Below are 23,600 nucleotides of genomic sequence, written 5' to 3' on the forward strand. Positions count from 1 at the left end.
CTGCCCCTCCCCTCACCGTACCCATGGCAACCCTTCAGTGCCAGGATCTGATTGGCTGGTGAGGGAGCCCCAGTGTTGGGTTCCTCAGGGCTCTGTGTGGGTTGCTAGGTCCACTAGCAGTTTTGCTGCATCTCAGCACTTAATTGATTAATTAGTGTAATTATTTGAGGCGAAAGTCACCCCCGTCTTGTCGCTAGTTGGTAGGTAATTCATTCCATCCTCTGAGACTTTAATGTTAATGCGGGTAAGGTGGAAAAAGCAGTGTGGACCGAACTCGCCTGGTTACATTTGAAGAATCGTTCAAGCTGATGTTATTTATAATAGTGTTAGATCGGCGTCGCTCGATGGGGTTATTTCTGGGAAATTCAGAGTAGGTGAACGTGTACGTGTGTGTGAGATGGGAACTCTAGCTTAGAGGACAGATGGAGACTGGGAGACAGGAGGGACACTGGCACTGCGCAGGCTGGCATAAGAACGTGTGTGTGTGTGTGAGTGTAGGGAAGTGTATGGATATCCCTCGCTGTTGCTGGGCGGCCAGCCCCACTCACGAGCGCTGACCTTGGCACCGTGTGGGAGGGTCAGTCCGCCAACTGTCTGTAGCGTAGTGTGCCCGTCTGTGCGCTGCTTTTTAAAGCAGTCAGGTCAACAGGCCGGCCACTGGGACATCCATTTGGCACTTACATTCTTATTTAGGTTAGCAATATGGCGGCCGCTACTTCTGCTGTTTCTGCAGATGTTAAGCTAAGAACTCATGTTCCACCTGTAACGTCACGTGCCCCCCATGCCACAGCGCCTACGTTGACTGGGCTCTTTTGTCCAAGCAATATGATCCGTAAAGAGATGCTGACGGGAACCAATTGCAGTCATTTAGGATAAAAGTGCGCAGATTATAGTAAGGGTATACACAGATCCAAAATTAACATGTCAAGTGACAATACAAGTACTGTAAATTGAAATGTATTAGGAACTGCAATGTAATGCATGTCGGAATGTAAGAATGTTAATCTGACCCTCACGGATGTAAGTGATTTGAATGATTCTTAGGACATTTTTCTAAAGAAAATTTGAAATCAGAAATGTATCTAGGTAAAAAATGTTTTATAATTTCAAGGGAATTTTTTTTTTTTTTTTTATATTGTTATGTGGACAATTTAATTATTATTTTTATATATTTAAAAAAAAAATCATATTTATTTTATTAAAATTTTATTTTTGTATTATTTATTTATATATTTATATATTATATATTTATGGCTGGTAAGAAATATTTATTTCTATTTTAAGGATACACAAAAATATTCTTAGTGTTTTTGAAAGAATCCTCTCATGCTCATCAAGGCTGCATTTAGAGTAATATTAGAGTAAAATCAGTCAAAGTAGATTTTTACTTGAAATAGTTTTGGTTTTACTTGAAATAGTTTTGTAACATTATAAATATCTTTACTGTCACTTAATTAAGTGAGTCCATGCGGAAAAAAAGTATTAATTTCTTTGAAAAAATCTTTTGAATGATTGTTTATACAAGTATATTTATTTAAATTCATAAAAAAAATTCTCTGTCCATGCGCAGTTGACATGATCACGGTTTAATATATAATGGGCAAGTAAGCTATTATTTAGTAGACACTTTCATCCAAAGGTCATATGTTCAAGGACACACAAATGATAGCTTATGGCCTGTTCCTTGTGAGACTTGAACCAACAACTTTGCAGTTGCCAACCCTGACCTTTACACAACACCGCAGCACCATATAAATACAGTAGATGGATGGATAGCTAGGCCGACAGATGTATGGAATCAGGTCTCACCTGCTTTGACACGGATGCTAGGGCTGCGGATCTTGCCGGCCTGGTTCTCGGCAGTGCAGAAGTAGTCATTATCATGAATGAAGCTGTTGAAGGCAGAGGGGGAGAAGGGGTAGAGCTGCAGCGTGCCGTTGGCGTGAACGTGGCGGATGTGTGGCACGTCGTAGATGTCGTCGCCAGTGGCCAGGTACCAGCGGAGGACGGCATGGGGGGCGCCACCCGCAGGACAGGGCAGGGACACCCCCACTGAGCTGGAGAAGGTCACTCTCTGCAGGGAAGCATTCACAAAGTACAGCCGCGTCGAGACCACATCCTCGCTGTGCACTGGAAGAGAGACAACATGGTCAGTCACAAAGTGACCATAGAGTTTTATTCAGCAAATCAACACCTGGACAGGTTAAGGGGCCAACTCATACTTGTTCCTTTGGGTTACTGCACTTTGAAATGAGCAGCACATCATAAAAATAAGCTCTGTGTGTCCTTCTGGCAAACTTCCACCTCACAATCACATCTGGTAAAGTGCATGCCCTGCCGTCCTCTGATTGGATTATCCCAGAGACGTTCCCATTGGGTCAGCACAACTCGATTCAAATTTAGAAATCAATCAATGGATTGAGAAGATGATGTAACCAAAAATTGTCCTTTATCTGATTATTTGTCTGTCATTTTCCAAGTGCACAAGGCTAAGCTACATATAGCTAGCTGCATAACTACTGTACCATAGTGTGACACACTGTTAGAGAACTTAACTACTGTAGCTAGTCAATTGAAGTAGATGGTGGAGTACCAACTTATGCTAATTAATCGGTTCGAGATCGAATTAATGTCAGATTATTGCCAGCAAATAAAAAAACATGGCATTTGAAGACTACTTCACTATTAATGTTCTTTTGATTTATTTACAGATGTTCGATTCAATCATCTTGTGTCATACTCCGGGGTTCCCAGGGTGTCTGGTGCGCATTCGCAAATGCACAATCTTGAAAAACTTTGTATATATATCCTAATGCTTGGCAACGATTAATCCCAAAAAGTTTGTGTTTACATAATATATGTGTGTACTGTGTATACTGATTTTTTATATATATAAATACACACTTATGCATGTATATGTTGAATAATTTTTTTTAGATTTATATATAATATACATTATGTATTAATATTAAATACAGTATATACATGAACATTTCTTATATATACATGCATATGTGTGTATTTATATTAACAAAATAATTATACAGTACTCACACATTTATTATGTAAACACAAACTTTTATTTTGGAATGCGATTATCCGCGATTAATCGTCGCCCAGCACTGAATGAAAGAGATAAATGTACTGCTTGTAAGCTTGGTTATTTTGATCAAGAGCACGATCTATATGTTCACATGTCGTACTAACAAGAAACTATACTTCAACCACAGGTCAAAAACTGTAGATCCAATCAAACAACTTGCGAATGTTTGGTGGAACTATGGTTTCGGGAAGCACCAAATCATTGCTAACGACAGAACTTGTGACTATAGTTGGCTAACGCCTTTTGGAAAACACACCCCAGATTCTTTAGCATCAATAGAACGTGTTCATTTAAATTGACTCATTGGAAAACTGAAAAAGCTGCAATTTTCACAGAAGCAAACGCAGATGTAAATGAACAAAGCAAGATGCAGGCATCAGCAAGCCTTCCAAACAAAAAACGACTTTGTCCACAGCAATAGTGGATCTTTACTCTCCAATCACATCTTTTTATAGTATATGTGTTCTTGGCAGATGCTTCCTTACCAAAGGAACCTTACTTATCCAACCTTAACCCAAATGACAGTGATAACAAGCAGTCGTAGGGCAGGCATTAAAGAATATCACTTATCTAATATGTGTGCGATGTGAGCCATGCTGAATGCTGCCATCTGATAGGAGAATAAATAGGTCATAGAACCCCCGCTATGTATCTACAAACCTCTCTGACAGCTAATCTGGATCAGACAATCATTCGCTCTTGGTGTATTACCAAACCCGGACTACTGTGAGAAAAGCGGAGAAAAAAAAAAGATGGTTGCGTAAATTAACGCGTGTTAATTTAGAAGCGTAGCTAATGATGTCCTTCAAAGGCGGCGTTTTAGTGATTTACCATTCCGGCGTCTCTATTATCTGCAGGCTCTATTACGGATTACATGGTTCTGGTGGGATGGCTCTGTATCTTTTTGTATTCTGAAAATTGCTTAGCTCAGCTCTGGCTCCGAGCCAAGGGAGACACAAGCCCAAAGCAAGAGAATTTTCTTCTAAGGCAATTACATTTAATTAATGCCCCCCACCAGGTTTATGTCAACAATGCCTGGATTAACCCCCATTCTTGTGATTCTCATTGTGTTCAAAAGAATAATGGTGACATGCTACCATGCCATTAAAGTCAATGGGGTGCCATAGATAAGTAAACTGTAAGCTTCCATGCACAGAAGACTCAAAATGTATAAAAATGAATATGAAATTGGAATTTATACCCAATAAAATTGAATATTAAAGGATTAGTTCACCTAAAAATTAAAATGCTGCTTCTTTTAATGCAGTGAAACCACGGCTGTACCAAGTCCCCATTCACTTTCACTGTATGAAAAAGAGCGCTTGGACATTCTATAAAATATCTTGTTTTGTGCTCCACGCAAAAATAAATAAATAAAAGTAAGTTAAATGGGTTTGGAAAGACATGAAAGGTTTGTAAATAATCACATTCTATTCCTTTACTGACTAAAATTATGTTATTATTACGTTTGACAGTTATAGGCTACTCCTTTTATCGGTCTCGAGAAACAAAGGACAATAATAATATCCATTTGGAATAAAAAAATAAAATAAAAAAACACGCAAAGCATAAATAGAATGAAAAACATGAAAAAAAGTGGTGCTAGAGAATTGAAAGGCTGAGATTAGAGCTAAAGCTTTTACTGGGCAAGGTGGGGGTTTGGATTCTTTCTCTCTCCATCCATCACTCTCTCTCTCTCTCTCTCTCTTTTTATATTCCCATAGAACATGAAGGGATATGTTATGTGATTGGAATTTGTACGCCAGACGCAGAGAGTTAAATCCATATAATCTCCTTTCACATTTAACACACACAGAGCCTTCCTGGCCTGATAATCGCAGCACGGTGGAGGGCCTCTATCGCTTCCCCTCTCACTCTGCCCTGTGGGGAGGGCAGATTATGGAGGTGGGTGCGAGCCAGGGGGCATGAGTCCAGACAGGACCAGGTCTAGATTGAGCAGAGGAGGCTGCAGTGAATGGTTTTGTGGAGTCAGGAGTCACAGGTTGCAAGGGAATGAAATAAAAAGCTTTTCGTTGTTCACGCTTCGCATGAAATAAAAATGTGCTGGATTACATTAGTCTAGACTGGCAGTTCTCAACCTTTATTACTCAAAAGTCCCCTACAGTCAATGTTATTTTTTTTAAAGACTGCCTACACAGCTATGAAACTGACACAACTATTTTCTTAACATAGCCTAATCTAGAAACCCATTAACTGTTCAAATATCTTCTTTTTTGTATCTTCAAAAAGGCAAGTTTGCCTTTTGTGTTCAGCAGAAGAAAGAAATTCATACAGGTTTGAAACAACTTGCGGGTGAGTAAATGATAACAGAATTTTCATCTTCTGGCGAACTTTCACTTTAAGAACAAGTACGACCAACTAGCAGTTAGTTAGGGGTAATCAGTCTTAAAGAGCTGTTTAACCTGTTTAATAACCATTTGAAGGAAAGACAGCATGAGTATGTATCTCTTAGAAGAGGAAATGCAAATGTTTTAGATCCAACTGTGATCCAATAGATGTCCATTTTTGAGAGGACGAATTAAAAAGTTTTGTTTGCCAAGGTTATATGCTGCAATAAATAAAAAGTTCAGTGGTGCAGTCAATTTCACAGTAGCATTTCAATAAATTGAACAAATAAACATTTCATTTTATTTATAATTATTTAAACAATTAATTTATTTTTAATTTAATTGATTAATTTATAAATAATTTGAGAATGCTTTAGCCCCTTTAGATGTTCACGACCCTCCCCCAATTTCAGAACCGCTGGACTAGACTGAGTTTTGCTGTGCATGCGAAGTCAGCGCTTAATGTAGTGCCACAGTTGCACTGACAAATCTAGGGTTTGAAGCAAATGTTTTGACCCACGCTTTTGTATAAAGAACCTCTGGGATCCAACATTAGAGTTAAACAGCAAAGATCCCTGACATGCTCAAAATGGACTCAGTCCCTGGCTGCCGTCAGCCTTAAGTGCTATTTGGGACGAGAGCAGAGTGCACTCTATCCTGGTTTCTGAGCTGTGTCAAATATAATTCCGAGAGCTCTTTTCAGGACCATGGACAGTGACTGAAAGGTCCCTAAACACATTTCAGCACTATAGACAGCGCCAATCTCCTCTCGGCAGAAATGCAACTTACAACTAAGCAAACACAAACATCTGTTAATCTGTAATAGTTCTTTCAAAGGTATAAAAAACATCTATCGCTTATCATTGGGCAAACAAGAGCAAACGCCATCCTGCGCATGGCATCAGAAAATATAGACAATAGCGGAAAGCCTGCATGACAACACATCAGTTCACTGTAGATCTGAACAAAACACAGCAACACTGGGAAGTATGGTCATGGTCGTACTGATATGGGATGAAAAACAGGTCAACTGGTTAGTCCCCCTGCCCCCCCCCCCACCCCTTATGCCTTTGCAGATTATAGCCTAAAGCATAAACCCCCATAATAAAGATTGCAATATCTATAATCTCACAGTGGGGTTCTGGGTAAGGGGTTGTGGATCCAAAAGGGAGGGCCTGAGGATATCCACATCCCCCCACACTGTCTGGGTCTAAAGTATAGGAGGGGGAAAGGAAAAAGCCTGAGACCAGGACAGCTGCAGTTTGTCCTCCCCATCAACAGGTGTCACTATTGGGATGCTATCATAGAATTCTACCTGGAGAAAGCATTCCCTCTGCTCATGGGACCACAGAACTTTTTGAGCCAATAACCTGAGCTGTAAATGGCACGTGATAAATTACTCTAAAAGTGTGGAATTCCAGTTATTTCGATAGGAATTTCATTAAAATGGCAAAAAAGTTCCCTATGCGGATTTCGCTCATGTTCAAGTTGGTCATGTGAATTCGCCATGCCAACCAACAGAAAGCTGCTTGGTTTTAAAGTGACTTCAGTGAGCAGGGCTTCATAGATCGCAACACAATTGACAATGGAAAACTTTGCCTACATTTGCTGATGTGACCACACCTTAAAAGTGTGAAATTGAGTGTTTTTGTCAGCCAATCAGCTTTGTCATGACATAATTTCCGGCAACTTTAAAGGGTTAGTTCACCCACAAATTTAAGTTCTGTCATTAATTACTCACCCTCATGTCGTTCCAATCCCGTAAGACTTTCGTTCATCTTCGGAACACAAATGAAGATCTTTTTAATAAAATCTGAGTGTTTTATGTCCCTCCATTGACAGCTACGCAATTACCACTTTCAAGCCCCAGAAAGGTAGTAAAGACATCATAAAAGTAATCCATGTGTCTCCAGTGGTTTAACCTCAATTTTATGAAGTGTCGCGAGTGCTTTGTTTGCACAAAAAACCCATAATTTAGCACTTTATTTACAAATTACTAACTTCCTGCGTGCGTTCACGAGAGCACCACAACGTGTGTGTTGTGTTGACACGAGAGCAGACATAGTTGCACGAACGTGCGTTGGAGATGAATATTTTGTAAATAAAGTGGTAAAAACTATTTTTTTTGCGCAAACAAAGCACTCGCGACGCTTCATAAAATTGAGGTTAAACCACTGGAGTCACATGGATTACTTTTATGATGTCTTTACTATCTTTCTGGGGATTGAAAGTGGTAATTGCGTAGCTGTCAAAAAGCTCTCAGTTTTCATTAAAAATATCTTCGTTTGTGTTCCAAAGACGAACGAATGTCTTACGGGTTTGGAACGACATGAGGGTAATTTTCATTTTTGGGTGAACTAGCCTAACTCTTTAAAGCCGCAGGAAATGGCAAATGCTGATTGGCTGATTGCCACAAAAACAGGCACAGTCCCAAACTCTTCTATACTGCGCTGACAATTACACACTTTTAAGAGCCAACTAATAAATAAAATCACTAGTAAAACTTACACTATATTGTAAAGAAATATATTTGCGACGCTGCTTACGAAAAAATGTCAGCCAATTTTGAATGGCCACCGAATAAATGAAAATGGGTTTTAGAACCAATGGTGTAGTTTTAGCATAAAGCAGTGTATTCAGAGTAATTCAATTTAGTGTGGTGATTTGTTGATGCTATGCATTGAAACAAAATGGAAACACATCAACAACAGTACCCACACAAAGCATGCAACAATGGTTGACCACTATGTCCAAGGATGTCCATCATGGTCCATGGGTAGATGATCAGTAATTTAGGAGAGTCTTAAGGAGAGAAAAGAGAAAGGGCAATTGGATAACCCAATTTCTTCTCTCTTTGTTCTGAGATGACTTCCGTGTGAGGGCTAACGAAGCCCTGCAGCTCCTTGCTATTCCCGTTGCCATATGCCAAAACGAGGGAAAGGGCTGCATGGGAATGCTGAAACGCTCCATTAATGATGCCCATTTTCCCTATCTATCTGTCTAACTCTCAAGATGGACGCGTTATTCTCCACCCACTTCCTCCAACCGAAAAAATTCCTGCTCAAAAATGTCTTTGCTCATCATTTCATGTTGTTTTTCCCTCCTTCTCGCCATCTCTCCCTGTTAATCGCCTTCCATTTTTCTCTTTCTTAACTCCCCCTTTATGTGTGGTCCTCTTAGCATAGCGCATTTGCACAACATATACATACATATATTTTTTTGTTCAATCGCTATGAAAACGCCATTTGAATATGTATTGCGGATATCCTAGGCAATTGCCAATGGTGAGCCGCTATGCATAATGCAGCTCTCTCAGTCGCTCATCTGCATTTGCTTAGACACACACTCTCTCGCATGCACACGCATAGATCTTCACACCCTGTCCCCAAAGATATCTGCACACAATCTCTCTTCCGATCACTGTCTCACCTACATAAACATGTCTAAATGCAGACACATATTTTTGGGACGCGCTACTGTTCGACAACAACGCAATTCAACCATCCATTTGCCTCCGAGCCTCCCAATTAATTTATTCGCAGATTGTTCAAGGGCCATTTCCGCTGTCAAGCCTGTCTGTATCGCGCTACAACGCTGAATATTTTTTAACAGCTTCCAGTGTCATAATGTTTTCTTTAACCTATTAAAATGACTCATGAGATTAAGAGAGAGAGAGAGGCTGACTTTCTTCCTCCTTTGTTTTTATACCTTTCCTCAGACAAGCCACTTATCAAACCGATAATCATTTATGCGCGGCGCAGTCAAGGAAAAATCAATACTACAGGTGCTGAGTAACTTCCAGCTGAATCTAAAGTCAGCCCCTTCGTTGCATCCAGTTATAAATGGGTTTATGATAGCGAGAATGAGTGTGTGAATGTGTGTGTGTGTCAAGCATTTCTTCATAGCTAGGCTGAGGAGGACACATGTACACTTGGTGTTTAGATTACATTTGTTCTGGTATATTAGAGTAAATCTTGCCTGCCACTGTTGTCCCTGTGATTGTTCAGTGCTTTGCGTGAGTGAGCTAGAGTAGATTGGAAACCAGTCACATGTAACCTCCCACATTTGCATGCCAGTCTCTTTGAGAAGAGGGAGAGAAAAAAGTGTGAGGCATATCTATACATTTGTTTAAATAATTAGCATTTTGCATGCATCTATCCTGTTTACATTATATAATGAATCAAATATATGATATGATCGTGGTCATGTAAGAGACTGAGGCTGATGAGTCTCTTCATTTATAATCTTGATTTTGAATTGGGTAAGGGATCTCTACCCCCTTATCTTCACGGTACTGCAGCGTCAGGGAAAAAAGAAAACATTTACAGCATTTGCCGAAGCAGCTCAGACTTCAAAGGGATGATTTTTGGAGGTCTCAATGCAAGTCAATAGAAAAATGTATGGAATCTCCTGTGTTTCAGATAGTTTATAAACTGTAGTTTGTATAGTTTATAAGCTGCCCCCTTTCTGGGCACTCTTTAACTATATGTGAGAACCATGTATATCATAATCTTAAACCGGAGCAACAGGAACCTGCAGTTCTGTGGCCCATGTCATTCTAAAAAATAAAGGTTCTTTATTGACTATGGATCCATGAAGAACCTTTAACATCCATGGTTCCTTTCCATTGCACAAAAAGTTCTTTAAAGTAGAAAAAAGTTCTTTGGATTTTCAAAATGTTCTTCACACTATGAAAAAAAAGGTTATTTTAAGAACTGTTCACTGAAAGGTTCTTCGGACTTGGAACCCTTTATTTTGTATCATCATTCTTTTTTTAAACTGCTCTAAAGTTGTCTTGATACTAAAATGACCAACATGAAACCACAGTAAAAATGTATTCCTCTCTCTGGATGGAAGTAACTATGTCTGAGATAAATCATGTCCACTCATAATTTACTGAGTACAATAGGGGAGAACAAGGAGTGTTGTAACACCATCAGTTAGAAAGAAGTACATGAGTGAAATACATAGCCACCATCATCCTGGAGTGGAGTGGATGTGGGAAAGTCTCTGTGACCATTTAAATGGATGTTAACATTATATGACCGACATTATAAAATCTTAGTCAAAGCGAAAGTTTCTTGTATTCATTCTAACTAGTTTCATTTGTAAATTAGATATGAACATATTATATCAAAGTTTGAGACACAGCACACAAAAAATAAAAATAAATAAATAAATAATGAGACTGGCAACACTCCACATTTGCATTCACAAACAGCTTGACGAAGAAATGGAATCCAAAGAGATGAGGAGGAGCAGGTTTTTTACATTGCAGTGAACTACTTCGAACTTAACTCAGAAACTTACCAGACGTTTGACCTTTGACGAATTGATCTAATTTAGGCTACGTACGACCCACGTATGTAGGCCTACTTATGTAGGCTACGTTAGTGTGGCACTGGAATGTAACTTACGCGAAATAAACAACAACTTTCAGAGATGTCGACTTTTTAAAAAGTCATTTCTGACAGTAATTTTCAGGGCGCAATATGTTGAGGACCTCTCAGCACTATCTAACAGCTAAAGAGACGGTTGACAAACAGAAGAAGAAAATAACATTGCCATTACTCACCCTCGAGGTTGGTCTCACAAACCCATTTCTTCTATCGAACTGAAAGACGTTTAACAGAATGAGAACGTTGACGCTATCTTTCCCATATCTAATAAACCATACTGTTCCTGTAGGCTATTCCTATTAGAGACGTTTTAAACAAAGCAGTATTTATTTGTGTTAGTGATTATATCTGTGATATTTAAAATCATAATAAAAAAATATTGACAGTTGTTTTGTTTTCCCATCCACACTGATCGTAAGATAATGGAAAGCGCGCGAGCAGCGTACTGTTGCTATGGTTACCGCTACTTATGTTCCTCAGCGACTATAGTGCTCTGACGAATTGATTCTGTAACTTTTATTGTTACTAAAGAGTTGATTGAAAATGATTTTGAAGCAAACAATATACTTAGACTATTACGCCATCGTTTTATAACCTCCTCCAACCATTTGATTGGGTGTTTTGGGAGGGTTCAAGACGAGCTTTAAATTCTCGGAACCCAAAATATTCTGTCATGATTTACTCACCCTCAAGTTGTTCCAAACCTGTATTAATTTCTTTCTTCTGTTGAACACAAAATAATATATTTTGAAGATTGTTGCTAACCAAACCCCATTGACTTTTCCCCCCACATAGCCTACTATGGAAGTCAATGGGGCCCATCTACTGCTTGGTAACCCATATTTCTTCAAAATATCTTCTTTTGTGTTCAGCAGAAGAAAGAAACTCATATAGGTTTGAAACAACTTCAGAGTAAGTAAATTTTGACAGAATTTTCATTTTTTGGGTGAACTATCCCTTTAAACAGCGGAGTCAAACCCTCACAGACAGTTAGCGCCCTGATACCGCACGTCACATTATTCGACTCTTGATAGAACGGATGCTCTGCGCGCGGTGTCCGATTGAATGGACAAATGGCCCCGACGTGTCGCGAGCAGCAGGTGCTCTCAGGAGGCGAGGAGTGTTTGTTCACGCGCTTAACTCACCGGCACACGAGCTCTGAAAGAAGAACAGCGGTCACCTGTCGAAGCGGAACGCGAGAGTGACACAAAGATTTTTATTTTGACCGCACTTCAGCTGGAATGGCAGGTCGAGCGGCGGGGTGTGTGGAGGGAAGAATAGCACGGCGCTTAACCCAGTAAATCTCACCGGTTGCATTTGTGACACCAGTTTTCTTTTGAGTTTGAAGAGTCTAAAAAGAGTCAATGGTGCATTTTACACAGAGTTCAGACTGTCTTGATTTTATATGGATATTTTACATGACTGGTGTAAATAGTCACATGACCAGAGCTGATCATATTAAATTGTTACTTTATTGATTGCAATTTTTAACTCTGTAGCCTATGTTTCCCATCGGCTACAGGAATAAATAAAACACATTCTTTGACTAACCTTTTTATTTATTTATTTTATGCAAAAAATCAGTTTCCACTATCCAGTGAGTACAATTATTTAGCTGAGAATATATATATAAAAAATAAATAAAAAAAACTCGGAACATTCATAATTCGTGCCTTGGGGAGTTCAAAAAAAAAAATCACTGATGGGAAAAACCTGTTCAATCTAAACATCTTATTTGCAAGAAGAAGAAAAGTTCAAGTAATACTACACAATTCATGGGAGTAACGTGTTTATCTGTGACTCATGCTGCTGTCACACATGGCTTTACTCTTTATTTTTATAGAGGAAGTATCGTATTATAATGAACATAGTGTCATGGAAAGAAGAGAGGAACAGGTTTGTATGACGAGTATAACGAAATAGAGAGAGAGAGAGAGAGAGAGAGAGAGAGAGAGAGAGAGAGAGAGAGAGAGAGAGAGAAATAAATGGAGTCCTTATGGCCAATGACCTGATTTACTTTTGGAGTGGGGGATGCGGCAGATCTCCTACTAATTGCGCAGCTGGGAAGAACAGGGGATTTGATGGGGGGGGAAAGAGAAAGGAAACCAATTTTGCATATTTCTATGAGGGGGAGAGCGGGTGGGATGGAGGTGTCCTGATGTGAGGAGCCGGTTTGACATTGCGAGCAGTTTGGAGGTGAAATATCTTGAAAGTGGGCTTTTTTTGTGTGTGTAAATGTTCAGATATTTCTATGGTTGATGTAAAACATACACATGGCCATTAATAATAATAATAATAATATGTCTGACTCTGAAAGCGCCTGATGTGTTGGACGTGCATGGCAAGCTCCTTTCAATCACATTTTAATTTAGGCAAATGTTCAGAAAATCGGATCAGACCGGATAATATCGCAGCCACCACACAAATTTGACGACCTGACGACTGCTGATCCTTAAAATAAATATTGGACAGACAGATACACACAAGCGAACACACACTGCCTATACATCCCTTTATTCATTATTTAATATCCAAGCAAATATGTCATAAATCAAATTATTAAAGCTAAAAAAAAAAACATTTGTTTGATATTCAAAAAAAATTGAGACCCATCACAAAGAGTATACAACATCTGGATAATAACATGGATTAATTCTAAAATGTTATAGACCCTATTAACACAATAAAAAAATCCTTCCAATAAACTAAGGCTTTATTAATTAGTTTAATAATAATAGTTACACTATTTGCTATTATTTTTGTTCATAATAATAATAATAATTATAATTTTTTATAATTTTTTATCAAATTATAACTCACATGCAAATAACAATGTACATTTCAACCTTCAATACTGCAGCATCCCTCGGTGCATTTTTCCATTTCATTTAGTTGCCTTTCCATAAAAAGACAAGCTGACCCTCGAGACGACAATTTACCCTGGATTCGGTTTCCCAGCCCGGGGTTCAGGTGTGAGGCAGGGGGGTAATATGTTACAACTTGCCCGGGTCACGATAATGCATGATAATACATTTAAAATGGCTGCTCATTTCTAAACAAAAACGACTCAAATGTGTTCTTATGATAACATACATTTATTTCTGGAAAGGTGGAAAAAGCTTTTTAAGGAGAAATGTTTCTACATTCCTTGAAAGTGAAAAAGATGGAGGCGCGGCCCTCTCGGAAAAATACGCAGTCCTAATGCATATGCATGTATGATAATTGATGTGCGTTTTACATCTCCTATCGACCGTGTCATCAGAGCTTAGATACATGATAAGATATATATTGTGAGAATTACAGAAAACTCTATATAAACTATGAGACTTATTAAATAAAAAGAGAACATGACAAAAATAAGTTTGTTTGCGCCCTCCATATCCCGTTTTTACGCACTTTACGCCCTACTGCACCCTTCCTCCCCCATACAAGAACACACACAAACATACACAAACACACATTAATACACACTACAGTTCTCTTTCACAAACCCACACGCACACTGGAAGAGAAACAGAATAATTCTGACCTTACATCCCCGATCAAATGACATTAAAATATAAAAACAAAATGTATTTTCAATTCTAAAGCATCCAAACTCAAGTACTGTATATAACCAGGTAAAGCATTCGCATTTGAATTGGTTGTGGGCAAATATTTAGTCATACTTGACGATGGAATATCAAATAAAGAACACTTCAAAACAGACGTTTTGAAAAGTGGATTCATCCAAAAATATGTTGCAAGATAATTTTAGGGGGAAAAATATGTGCAAAAACTGAAAGCATATCTCCAAGGCTGGAGGGTGAGGAAAGGAGGGGCATGTATGCTGTGAGGTGTCAAAAACAAAATTGTTGAGGAGACATCATGACAGAAATTGATGCGTAAAACTAACTGAATGAGCAAATAAATAGCCTTAATTATGATCAAAATAAACCACATCTTCGTTTTGCATTTATACAAATTCAAATGTGCCATATCAAACCCACCATCAGCACAGTCAAACCAGGAATCTGTTGGCATAGAAAATGGAGGACCACTAATTGCACCAGTGCTAATTGGAAATGAGGCTGCATAAGCCATTCTATTTTTCACATGATCTATGCAGATATATTCACCCTCTACCACAGACATATGCACTTTTATTACAAAATACCAATTATTATTTTCCCTAAAGGCATAAAACAGCATGTTACTATAAACAACGAACAGACCTATTCAAATCCAAGAAAATAACATTCTTATTCTAGCGCAGTAAAAAAAAAAAAAAAAAAAAAAAAAAAAAAGTATCAAGAGCAGAAAAATTACACCTCACTGACCAACTCTACTTTTCCCAACAAGCAACATACAGAAGGCCAAAAGTGTATGGCAAATGCACACGACCGATGCAAAAATCTGCTCCCGTTCTACATATTCATAACTCAACAGCATATTCATATCTTGCATACAAATCATGCTATCTCCCCCATCTTTGCGCACGGGAACATGCAGATCCTACAGCCTCACAATCTTCTGTTCGTCGTTAATCGCCGACTAGAGAAACACTTTTCCCCATTTTAAGCAACTAAAAACATTTTGAACGAAGTTGCATATTAGTTTTAGAGGGAAAGAAACTTCCTAAAATCCAGAAATGTGAGCGCACAATAAAATAACGTTGAAACTCCCTCCACTGAACTTGGAACAGTGCAATTTTTTGTGCAAACAAATTACCACTTAAATTAATTAAATTAATTGTGCAGTTATTTTTCCACACTGCAAGTAAAAAAAAAAAAAAGCAGCAATGAATAAATAAACTGACTACGTACCTTCTTGAAAAGAATACAGCAGGAGTAAAGTTACCAGCCACATGCCATAAATAGCAGGTATATTTCTCAGGAATGTTTTGCAATCCCGACGTGTGCACTGTGCAGTATTCGGCCAGGCGAGGCTCCGTGCAGGAGTGGTGACGATGCTCCCCGGCGATCTCTCCAGCCCTAGTCCCGTACTCGTCAGCGCCGAGAAGCGGGGAAGACTTTGGTCCCGCCTCTCGTACCCTCCCCTCCGCGGGACCGTCATCCGAACGGCCCCTCCTTCGGTAGTCTAATGGTACGGCGAGATGGAGAGGTGCTGGTGCGGGGCCAGAGAGAGACGCGGCGAGGACGGCGCGCGGAGTTTTGTTGGTGGGGGTGGGTTGAGTGCATCAGAGAGGACAGGACTTATCATGTTGTTGTTGTTGTTGTGAGCAGTCCACGTGGCTGGAGTCAGCCGGGGCATTATGTGGCACTCAATGTTACCATGGCGCACCTGGGAACTAAATGACTGCTTTTTTTACGCACGGCGGATCACTTTTCGCGATGTCAACGGCTTATCTTTTATCGTCAGAAATCTCGCATTGATGCAACGCTGCTGAGAAAAACAGCTTAAACCTTGTGTGGTCTCCCAGCCAGACCTGTTTGCTGGTTTTAGCCACTTTTCAACTGACCAGGACGGAAAAAAAAACAGCATGACCAGTCTGGGGGACCACCTTAAACCACTCAAGATTTGCAAATCAAACCATGTGTGTTTTTTTCCCCGGCAGGACTGAGAGTCATTTTAAAGTAAAGTTCGTGTAAATGTTGCGCGCAAAACGCTCCGCGTACGTTCTTTATGTCACTGATCGTTGAGTGGCAGGCGTGCGTCCTTAGAGAAACAGCACGAGACCCGGTCACGCTCTCTCCATACATTAACGTATGTGAATGAGGGATAACGCGTGCTTCAGAGGCGCACCGAAGAATGTCTGAATCGCCGGCATTGTTCTGCGCTCAGAATGAGAGGAATGACATGCGAAGGGCGTATCGTGTATTGTCTAGAGTGGCGGATAATGCTCACAGACCACCCCGGCTTTATCGTCTGGTGACTATAGAGTCTCTCTACACCTTCAACGTCTGAAAAAAACAAATATTTATATTAATGGATTCGATTAAACAGTGGGAATTGTAATTAGCATTATTGAACTCTTATAATTCAGATTAAGCAACAACAACAACAACAAAAATCTATTTGACAGTTTTTGTAGGCTATATGGAAATTGTAAAATCTTCAGCGTATAAAGAATAAAGCAGTGATGGATATGGAATATCTTGACAATGATATGCAACAATGCTAGAGTGAGTGTCTGGGTGTAAAATTACAGTATGGTACACTACCTCCCCACCAGGAAAACTTAAGAAAAGAGAACAATGTGTAAAGTGATTGTCTGCAACCAATGGTTACAGTGTTTGGCTTGATGGTTCCGCTCCAGCGCTCTGGCTTCACACTCCCACACAAACTCTCTCTTCGGGTAATTATTGATCTGTAACATGCTGTACTGCTATTGATTATAGGCTATGTGCAGCCCTGTCAGAGAATAAACCGATACAGAAATCCATCACACCGACATGTGATTCTACACACGCTGACAGCAACGTATCCTTACCCAACCCCAGACAATGCTGGGACAGTCAGCTACACACCAGTTCATATCATGTCATGTCATTTCAGATCATTTCAATGGAATAATCACTAGTGAATTTATGTTCACATAGCAGAATCCTCCATCCCTGATTTACATTATATGTAAATTATGACTACTCTAGATAATAATATTTAGGTTAAGTTTATGCTTTCAGCAACCAATACGAGTATAGTATTTTCATCTTAGTTTAACCATGCACATTAAATCCAATTCTGCAAAGTTTTTTGCTTACATGGCCCTATTGAGGACAAGTTTGCATTTCAGAGAGTACAAAATGGCAACAATTCACTGCATTAAAATTGATTAATTAATACATTTTTGGTATGGATAGAGAACAGTACATTTCCGGACAAAGCCAGATACCTCACGTTGACATTCTTGCAGTCTGCTTTGGGACAGTGTCACTGCAAAAACTACCAGGGCCTGAGATAACGTTTTTATGGGTCAGCCCCTTCTACAATATTACCCACTGACTATACCATAAGGGATCTTTGCAAGCCCCTAACATTATCACTGTCAGAAAAAGAAAAAAATCCCATGCTAATTTTTTTACCTTTAAGGGCAGAACCACTTGTCACTGGGGCAGCACCTTTAAAGGGTTCACATTAGTACCTTAAGAGTACCGTAACGTAATAATATGTAACTTTTAGGGTAGATAAGGAACAAAGATGCATTTTTCAAGGTATTGCCCCGTTGCAAGCTAAACAATTTTTACACATTTTTCAGAGAGTAATGTGTCTAGTACAATGTTTCTGGTTGTCCTCACCTGACAACGGCCCTAGTTTTGGGTTGGGTTAATCTTAACGATGTGTTCACTCTTGTAGTTGGGTTCTCTTGGTTCTTTTGGTCTGGACCAAAAAAAAGTTGACATTACCTCACGTTGACATTCTTACGTTCGCTTAGCCATCAAAGTCATTTTTAACACCTAACCCAAAGATTCAAAACAAAAAAGATCTGCTGCAAGCAGAAGCGATACTGATGCCTGTACCAAACTTTAATGGGCAACTATGATGAGAGAAATCAGGTATGCTTGAGAATTCTGTCTTTTAAGGGTCGCATCTTGTGACGTCATGGCCTGTTTTTTTTTTTTGTTTTTTTTACATGTCTTTGGTCTGTGTTGCATATTTCAGTCGAACTGCACCAGAGTTCGTTTGGAAGCAGACCTAGACCCATCTTTTTTCAGCGGTCTCTGTCAACTTGTTTGGTACGCACCAGGGTTCAGAGCAATCGCACCAGAGTTTGTTTTATTTAACATGCCAAGTGTGAGCACACCCTAAGAGCAACCAATCTAGTTTGAAATGAATGACCAATAGGGTCAAGCACAGTGGCACAATGATGTGAAATCTTTGGTGACTCTTTGGTGTCAAGGGGTATGACCCCTGATAACCTTAGGGGGTCACTTGGCCAGTGTTGTAGTCGAGACCAGCTAATTTGAGTCCAAGTCAAGGTCTAGACCAGAACAGGTTCGAGTCCAAGTCAAGTTAGACAGTCAACATGCTCCTGCGTCCATGACTGGACCAAGACTATGACTAAAATAAGCTGGTCTCGACTATGACTCTACACTTGGCCATTACATGGAAGTGGTCGCACACATAGGGATTATCCCACCAGTAAGCTCCTGAATATTTCTGATACAGATACACTTGTTTTCCTGCAGTGGTTTCTATGGAAAAGAACTAGCAGAGAAACGAGCAGTTGAGCAGATCAGCCCGACTCTTTGTTTCCTACAGAGGCCTCTCTCTTCCTCTCCTCTCAACTCACTTATGTAACAAGTGGAAATATAGAAGATGGAATGCTACCCTTACCCTCCCACACACTTATGGAGACACACAAACACTCTGAAAGAAAGTACAAGCCACGCTGGCTGAAAGAAATCTAGAACTGTCTATGTATCTAAACAATGTGCATCAGAGAGGAAGTGACCACTGACTTCCAGGCAGGCAGCTACTGTTGAAATCATTGCTAATACAAATCATCTGCATCACTCTCTCTCATCTGTTGCCTGGAGAAAAGCGAAGAACGAGATAGAGAGAGAGGGAGAGAGTCCGCCAATGAGGAGAAGGAAGGAGAGAGCGCGGAGAAGGCAGAAGCGGGTGGGCTAATGAGAAGGGTAATGCTAATACGCAGACAATCAGAGTCCCCCTCAGGCCATGGCTACATGGTAGAATCATATTAACGCTAATGTATCTGGTATTAATGCAGAGAGCCCCCCTCCCCAACCAAAATGCCTGCAAGGTCACTGAGGGTAGAGGGTGGTAGCAGAGTGGAAGCGAGGGAACAAGGTTTGGTGCCTACCCACCTCAGCCACACGCAGGTAACGGGAGGGCACTAAAAGCTAGCCTTCCGTAATGGTGGCTAACCGTTTCTCCCAGCTCCCCCTGCAGTATGGCCGCTTATTAGAGTGCTCTATGCAAACTAGCGCCATGCAGATCCAAAATGGCGGCCGAGGAGGCCCAGATGGTGCTTTGGTTTAGCATGACGGCGCACGACTTGCCCAGTTTCGCTGGAGCTGCACTGGCGCTAATTAGCCAGCCTGATACAGAACTGTACGCCATGTTACGCTCGCCAGCATTAGTCAAATGAGTCAGTGAGCTGCACCAAGTCAGTCAGCTGAGGGAGGGACCCGCGTCTGCGCATGCGCGCCAGTCTGTTTTTTTACAAGACCAAATGTTTTATTTCGTAATTTATGTTTTTTTTTTTTTTTTTTTTGCAGGCTGAGGAGGGCGTTTGTTTTGCGTTAGTGGAGACGAGACTGTTGAACCCGAGCTTTCGGGATGAATTTGGTGTATTAGAGGGTGGGTGTGATTGTGTCTATGTGCATGAGGGAGTAAGTGAATGAACGTGTGTGGAAACAGGAGGATATTTCTGGAGCTCTCGCTCTCCCTGCAGCCTGTTGAGGGGGGAGAAATCGGGGGGAAGAGGAAGGTGGTGAAGCGAGACGTCAGGGGGGTGTTAATTTATTCAAATGAGCAGGGGAGGATAATGAAAGAGAGAGGAAAAGAAAGAGAGAGAGGAAAAGAGGGGAATGGGGGGTTGGTTGTTTCGCTTTGCAAATCTCTCATCTCCTGATCTTCCTCTTTTTTTTTTTTTCATGTGTTTATCTTATGAGAATCTCTCGCCATTATGGTTGGAAGAAACAGTGGAGCAGGAACTGGAGAGAGGAGAAAAGTCGGGAAAAGGTGAAACAAGGAGGGAATTTATGGAGAAGCAATCTGTGAAGGGCTAAGAAGGATGTAAATGTGATAAGTATCAGTATATATATATATATATATATATATATATATATATGCTGTATAAATTCTAAAGAATATATAAATATATATGATTAAACTGTGTATTCCTAAAGACTAAAATATATCAGCAGAAAATGAGCTGATCGTACCTTGATTAATTCTTCATTCTAAATGAATAAGTGCTTGTACGGACTTCTTTGACCACAGATGACATAGTGTATGATCTTTTGTAACTCAATTCAATCCAAATTATCCCATCACAAAATGAAATATTTCTCTTAAACGCTCATGAGGTCAAACCGGGATGATATTTTCCCCTGGACTTGGGTGTGTATATGAGAGTGCGATAACGATATGCAGTGCATTTGAATCAATTAGAATACTTACTGACATCTAGTGGGAAGATCTCACAATGCAGACAAGGGTTAAAAAAGAGTTTACATAAAATAATACTATTATTTATTCACTCACTTCTATGAAGATGATAGACTCTAGTCCACTTTTGCAGTACAATGTTGTATGTTCTGTTCTAAAGTTGAAGTTTCCATCCAGACCTGTGTGTCCAGATTGTATCTCGATTCCCACGCTACAGTCAACCCCAGCTTCAAATTAACAAAGCCAAACAAGTGGATTTATTTTCACGACAAGTTAAACCAGTATATCCTTAAGCTCTAAGCAGGGGTGTTAAAATGCTGACCAACTGCAACAAGACCCAGTGCACTCATGTATACCCTACAGGCCTAAACACTTCTCCATGTGTGGGAACCTACCAGTACTGACCCTCTCACCATTAAGTGCACCTGTAAGCAGACCACTATTTACACTTTATTCTGCAAGCTTATTGAGATTTTTATCACATTAACACCACAGCACAAGGTTTATATACTTCATCCTATTACCAAATTCAAAAAAGAAAGATAACTTCAATATTTTTTTTTTCTAATTATTTTATACATATTAATTATAACCTTATTCATTGTCTATTGTATTCTTGATATCTTGACCTGAAAATATACTCAAACCAACAACAAAACATAAGGGTCTAAACTACATCAACGCCTGGTTTTATGCCTAAATACATAAATTCTGCTTTGCTCAGTTTCCAGCTTCGGTTTACATAGGGGAGAGAGGGGTAAGATGAAGTATTTTTGATTAATATTAAGTCAAAATTTAAGGCTTAAACCAAACCATAAATATAATTTGAGAACATAATTAAAATTTGGCTGTAACAAATTGGTCCAAAGTATCATTTTATTAAGTGTACAGCACCTAAGTTGTCCTTTGGGAAATAAAACCTCAATATATATTTCAGAATTAATTAAAGTTATAGAAAAGCATATAAAAGGGCAATATAAATATGAATAAAATAAAATAAAATAAAATAAATAAGGTGATTCGAAGACTGGAACTAACTTTTGCATAATGAAAAACAATTATATTAATAAAAAATAAATACTTTTAATGCTTTGAATACTTAAAATTACTTAAAAAACAAAAAAAACAATGCAAAAATGTTGAACTCTTTATGCAATGCATATACACAATTTTCTGAAGGAAACCCATTATGGGGACAAACAACGCTGTTCCCTTGTGTGTTAATGAAATATAAGAAGAAACAAGCAAGAGAGAATGAGAGAGGTGAAAGAGAAGGAGAAAGATGAAGGTGTCGCTATAGCAGAGTGCTTCAGCTCAGGAGTGCGCCTGACAGGCCCTGTCTCTGCCTTTAATGACTTATTTATTCAAGCATAATTAAGCTCAGGCCTAGAGCGGTGATTAATGCTCTTTGTCATCTTGCAGAACAATACCTCAAACTTCCAGAGCGCTGGCTCTTCTCCAGCTCTCCGTTTCTTTCTGTTGGTCTAACCGCGCAGTTCGTTACTTCCGTAAAGGCAGTGACCAAGACTTTGTCAGCATGATCAACAGTGCGTGATGTAGAAGAGTGTGTAATAATATATATATATATATATATATACAGCTTTCCTGTAGCTCAAAGAGTAGAGCGCTGGTGCTTGCAACGCCAAGGTCATGGGTTTGATTCCCAAGGAAAGCAAGAACTGATAAGAATGTAAAATGTGTGCCTTGAAATGCAATGTAAGTCGCTTTGGATAAAAGCGTCTGCCAAATGTAAAATGTAATATATATTACAGTACTGTGCAAAAGTCTTAGGCATGTTAATTCACCATCATCGAGTCCGTCTGTGATTACATGAAGAAACCGAAAAAACTGCTGTAAAATGAGAATGCGTTCAAAAATAAAATCATAAATTGAATTTATTTATGATTTAACTTCTATTAACGAATTCAAATCAATATTTGGTGTAACGACCCCTTGCGTTTATTACTCACCCTCATGTCGTTCCAAACCTGTAAGACTTTCGTTCATCTTCGGAACACAAATTAAGATATTTTTTAAGAGATCTAAGAGGCTTCTATATATTGACAGCTATGCAACTACCACTTCAAAAAGTTTCAAAAAGTCAATAAGGAGTAAAACTAATATGACTTGAGCGGTTCAGTCCACATTTTCTGGAGAGACTTGATCGCTTTATATGATGAACAGATTGAATTTAGGCTTTTATTCACGTTTAAACATTAATCAGCAAACATAAACAGAAGCTCAACCAAACATGCTTGACACGCAATAATAAACCTCATTGGTTCTTTAGAAGCTCAAACGTGCTGCGTAACACGAGAATGAACCTCATTGGATCTTGCTGAAGCTCAAACGTTCTGCGTAACACGAGAATGAACCTCATTGGTTCTTGCTGAAGCTCAAACGTGCTGCGTAACACGAGACTGAACCTCATTGGTTCTTGCTGAAGCTCAAACGTGCTGCGTAACATGAGAATTAACCTCATTGGTTCTTGCTGAAGCTCAAACGTGCTGCGTAACACAAGAATTACCCTCATTGGTTCTTTAGAAGCTCAAACGTGCTGCGTAACACGAGACTGAACCTCATTGGTTCTTGCTGAAGCTCAAACGTGCTGCGTAACATGAGAATGAACCTCATTGGTTCTTGCTGAAGCTCGAACGTGCTGCGTTACAC

General features: G+C 39.5%; 1 protein-coding gene across 1 annotated transcript in view; it reads right to left on the reverse strand.

Annotated features, from left to right (window-relative positions):
• Window positions 1–15,905, reverse strand: part of LOC311296374 (cell adhesion molecule DSCAML1-like) — a gene marked incomplete at its 5' end in the record, with an annotated part of 78,888 nt that extends 62,983 nt beyond the window's left edge. The window contains 2 exons of the mRNA XM_084418075.1: window positions 1,810–2,130; window positions 15,656–15,905. Coding sequence (XP_084274201.1) covers window positions 1,810–2,130; window positions 15,656–15,905 — 571 coding nt within the window. The remainder of the gene's footprint in view (window positions 1–1,809; window positions 2,131–15,655) is intronic.
• Window positions 15,906–23,600: the final 7,695 nt, after the last annotated feature.

Source organism: Rutilus rutilus (genome assembly GCF_951802725.1).
Source record: "Rutilus rutilus genome assembly, chromosome: 9".
NCBI lineage: Eukaryota > Metazoa > Chordata > Actinopteri > Cypriniformes > Leuciscidae > Rutilus > Rutilus rutilus.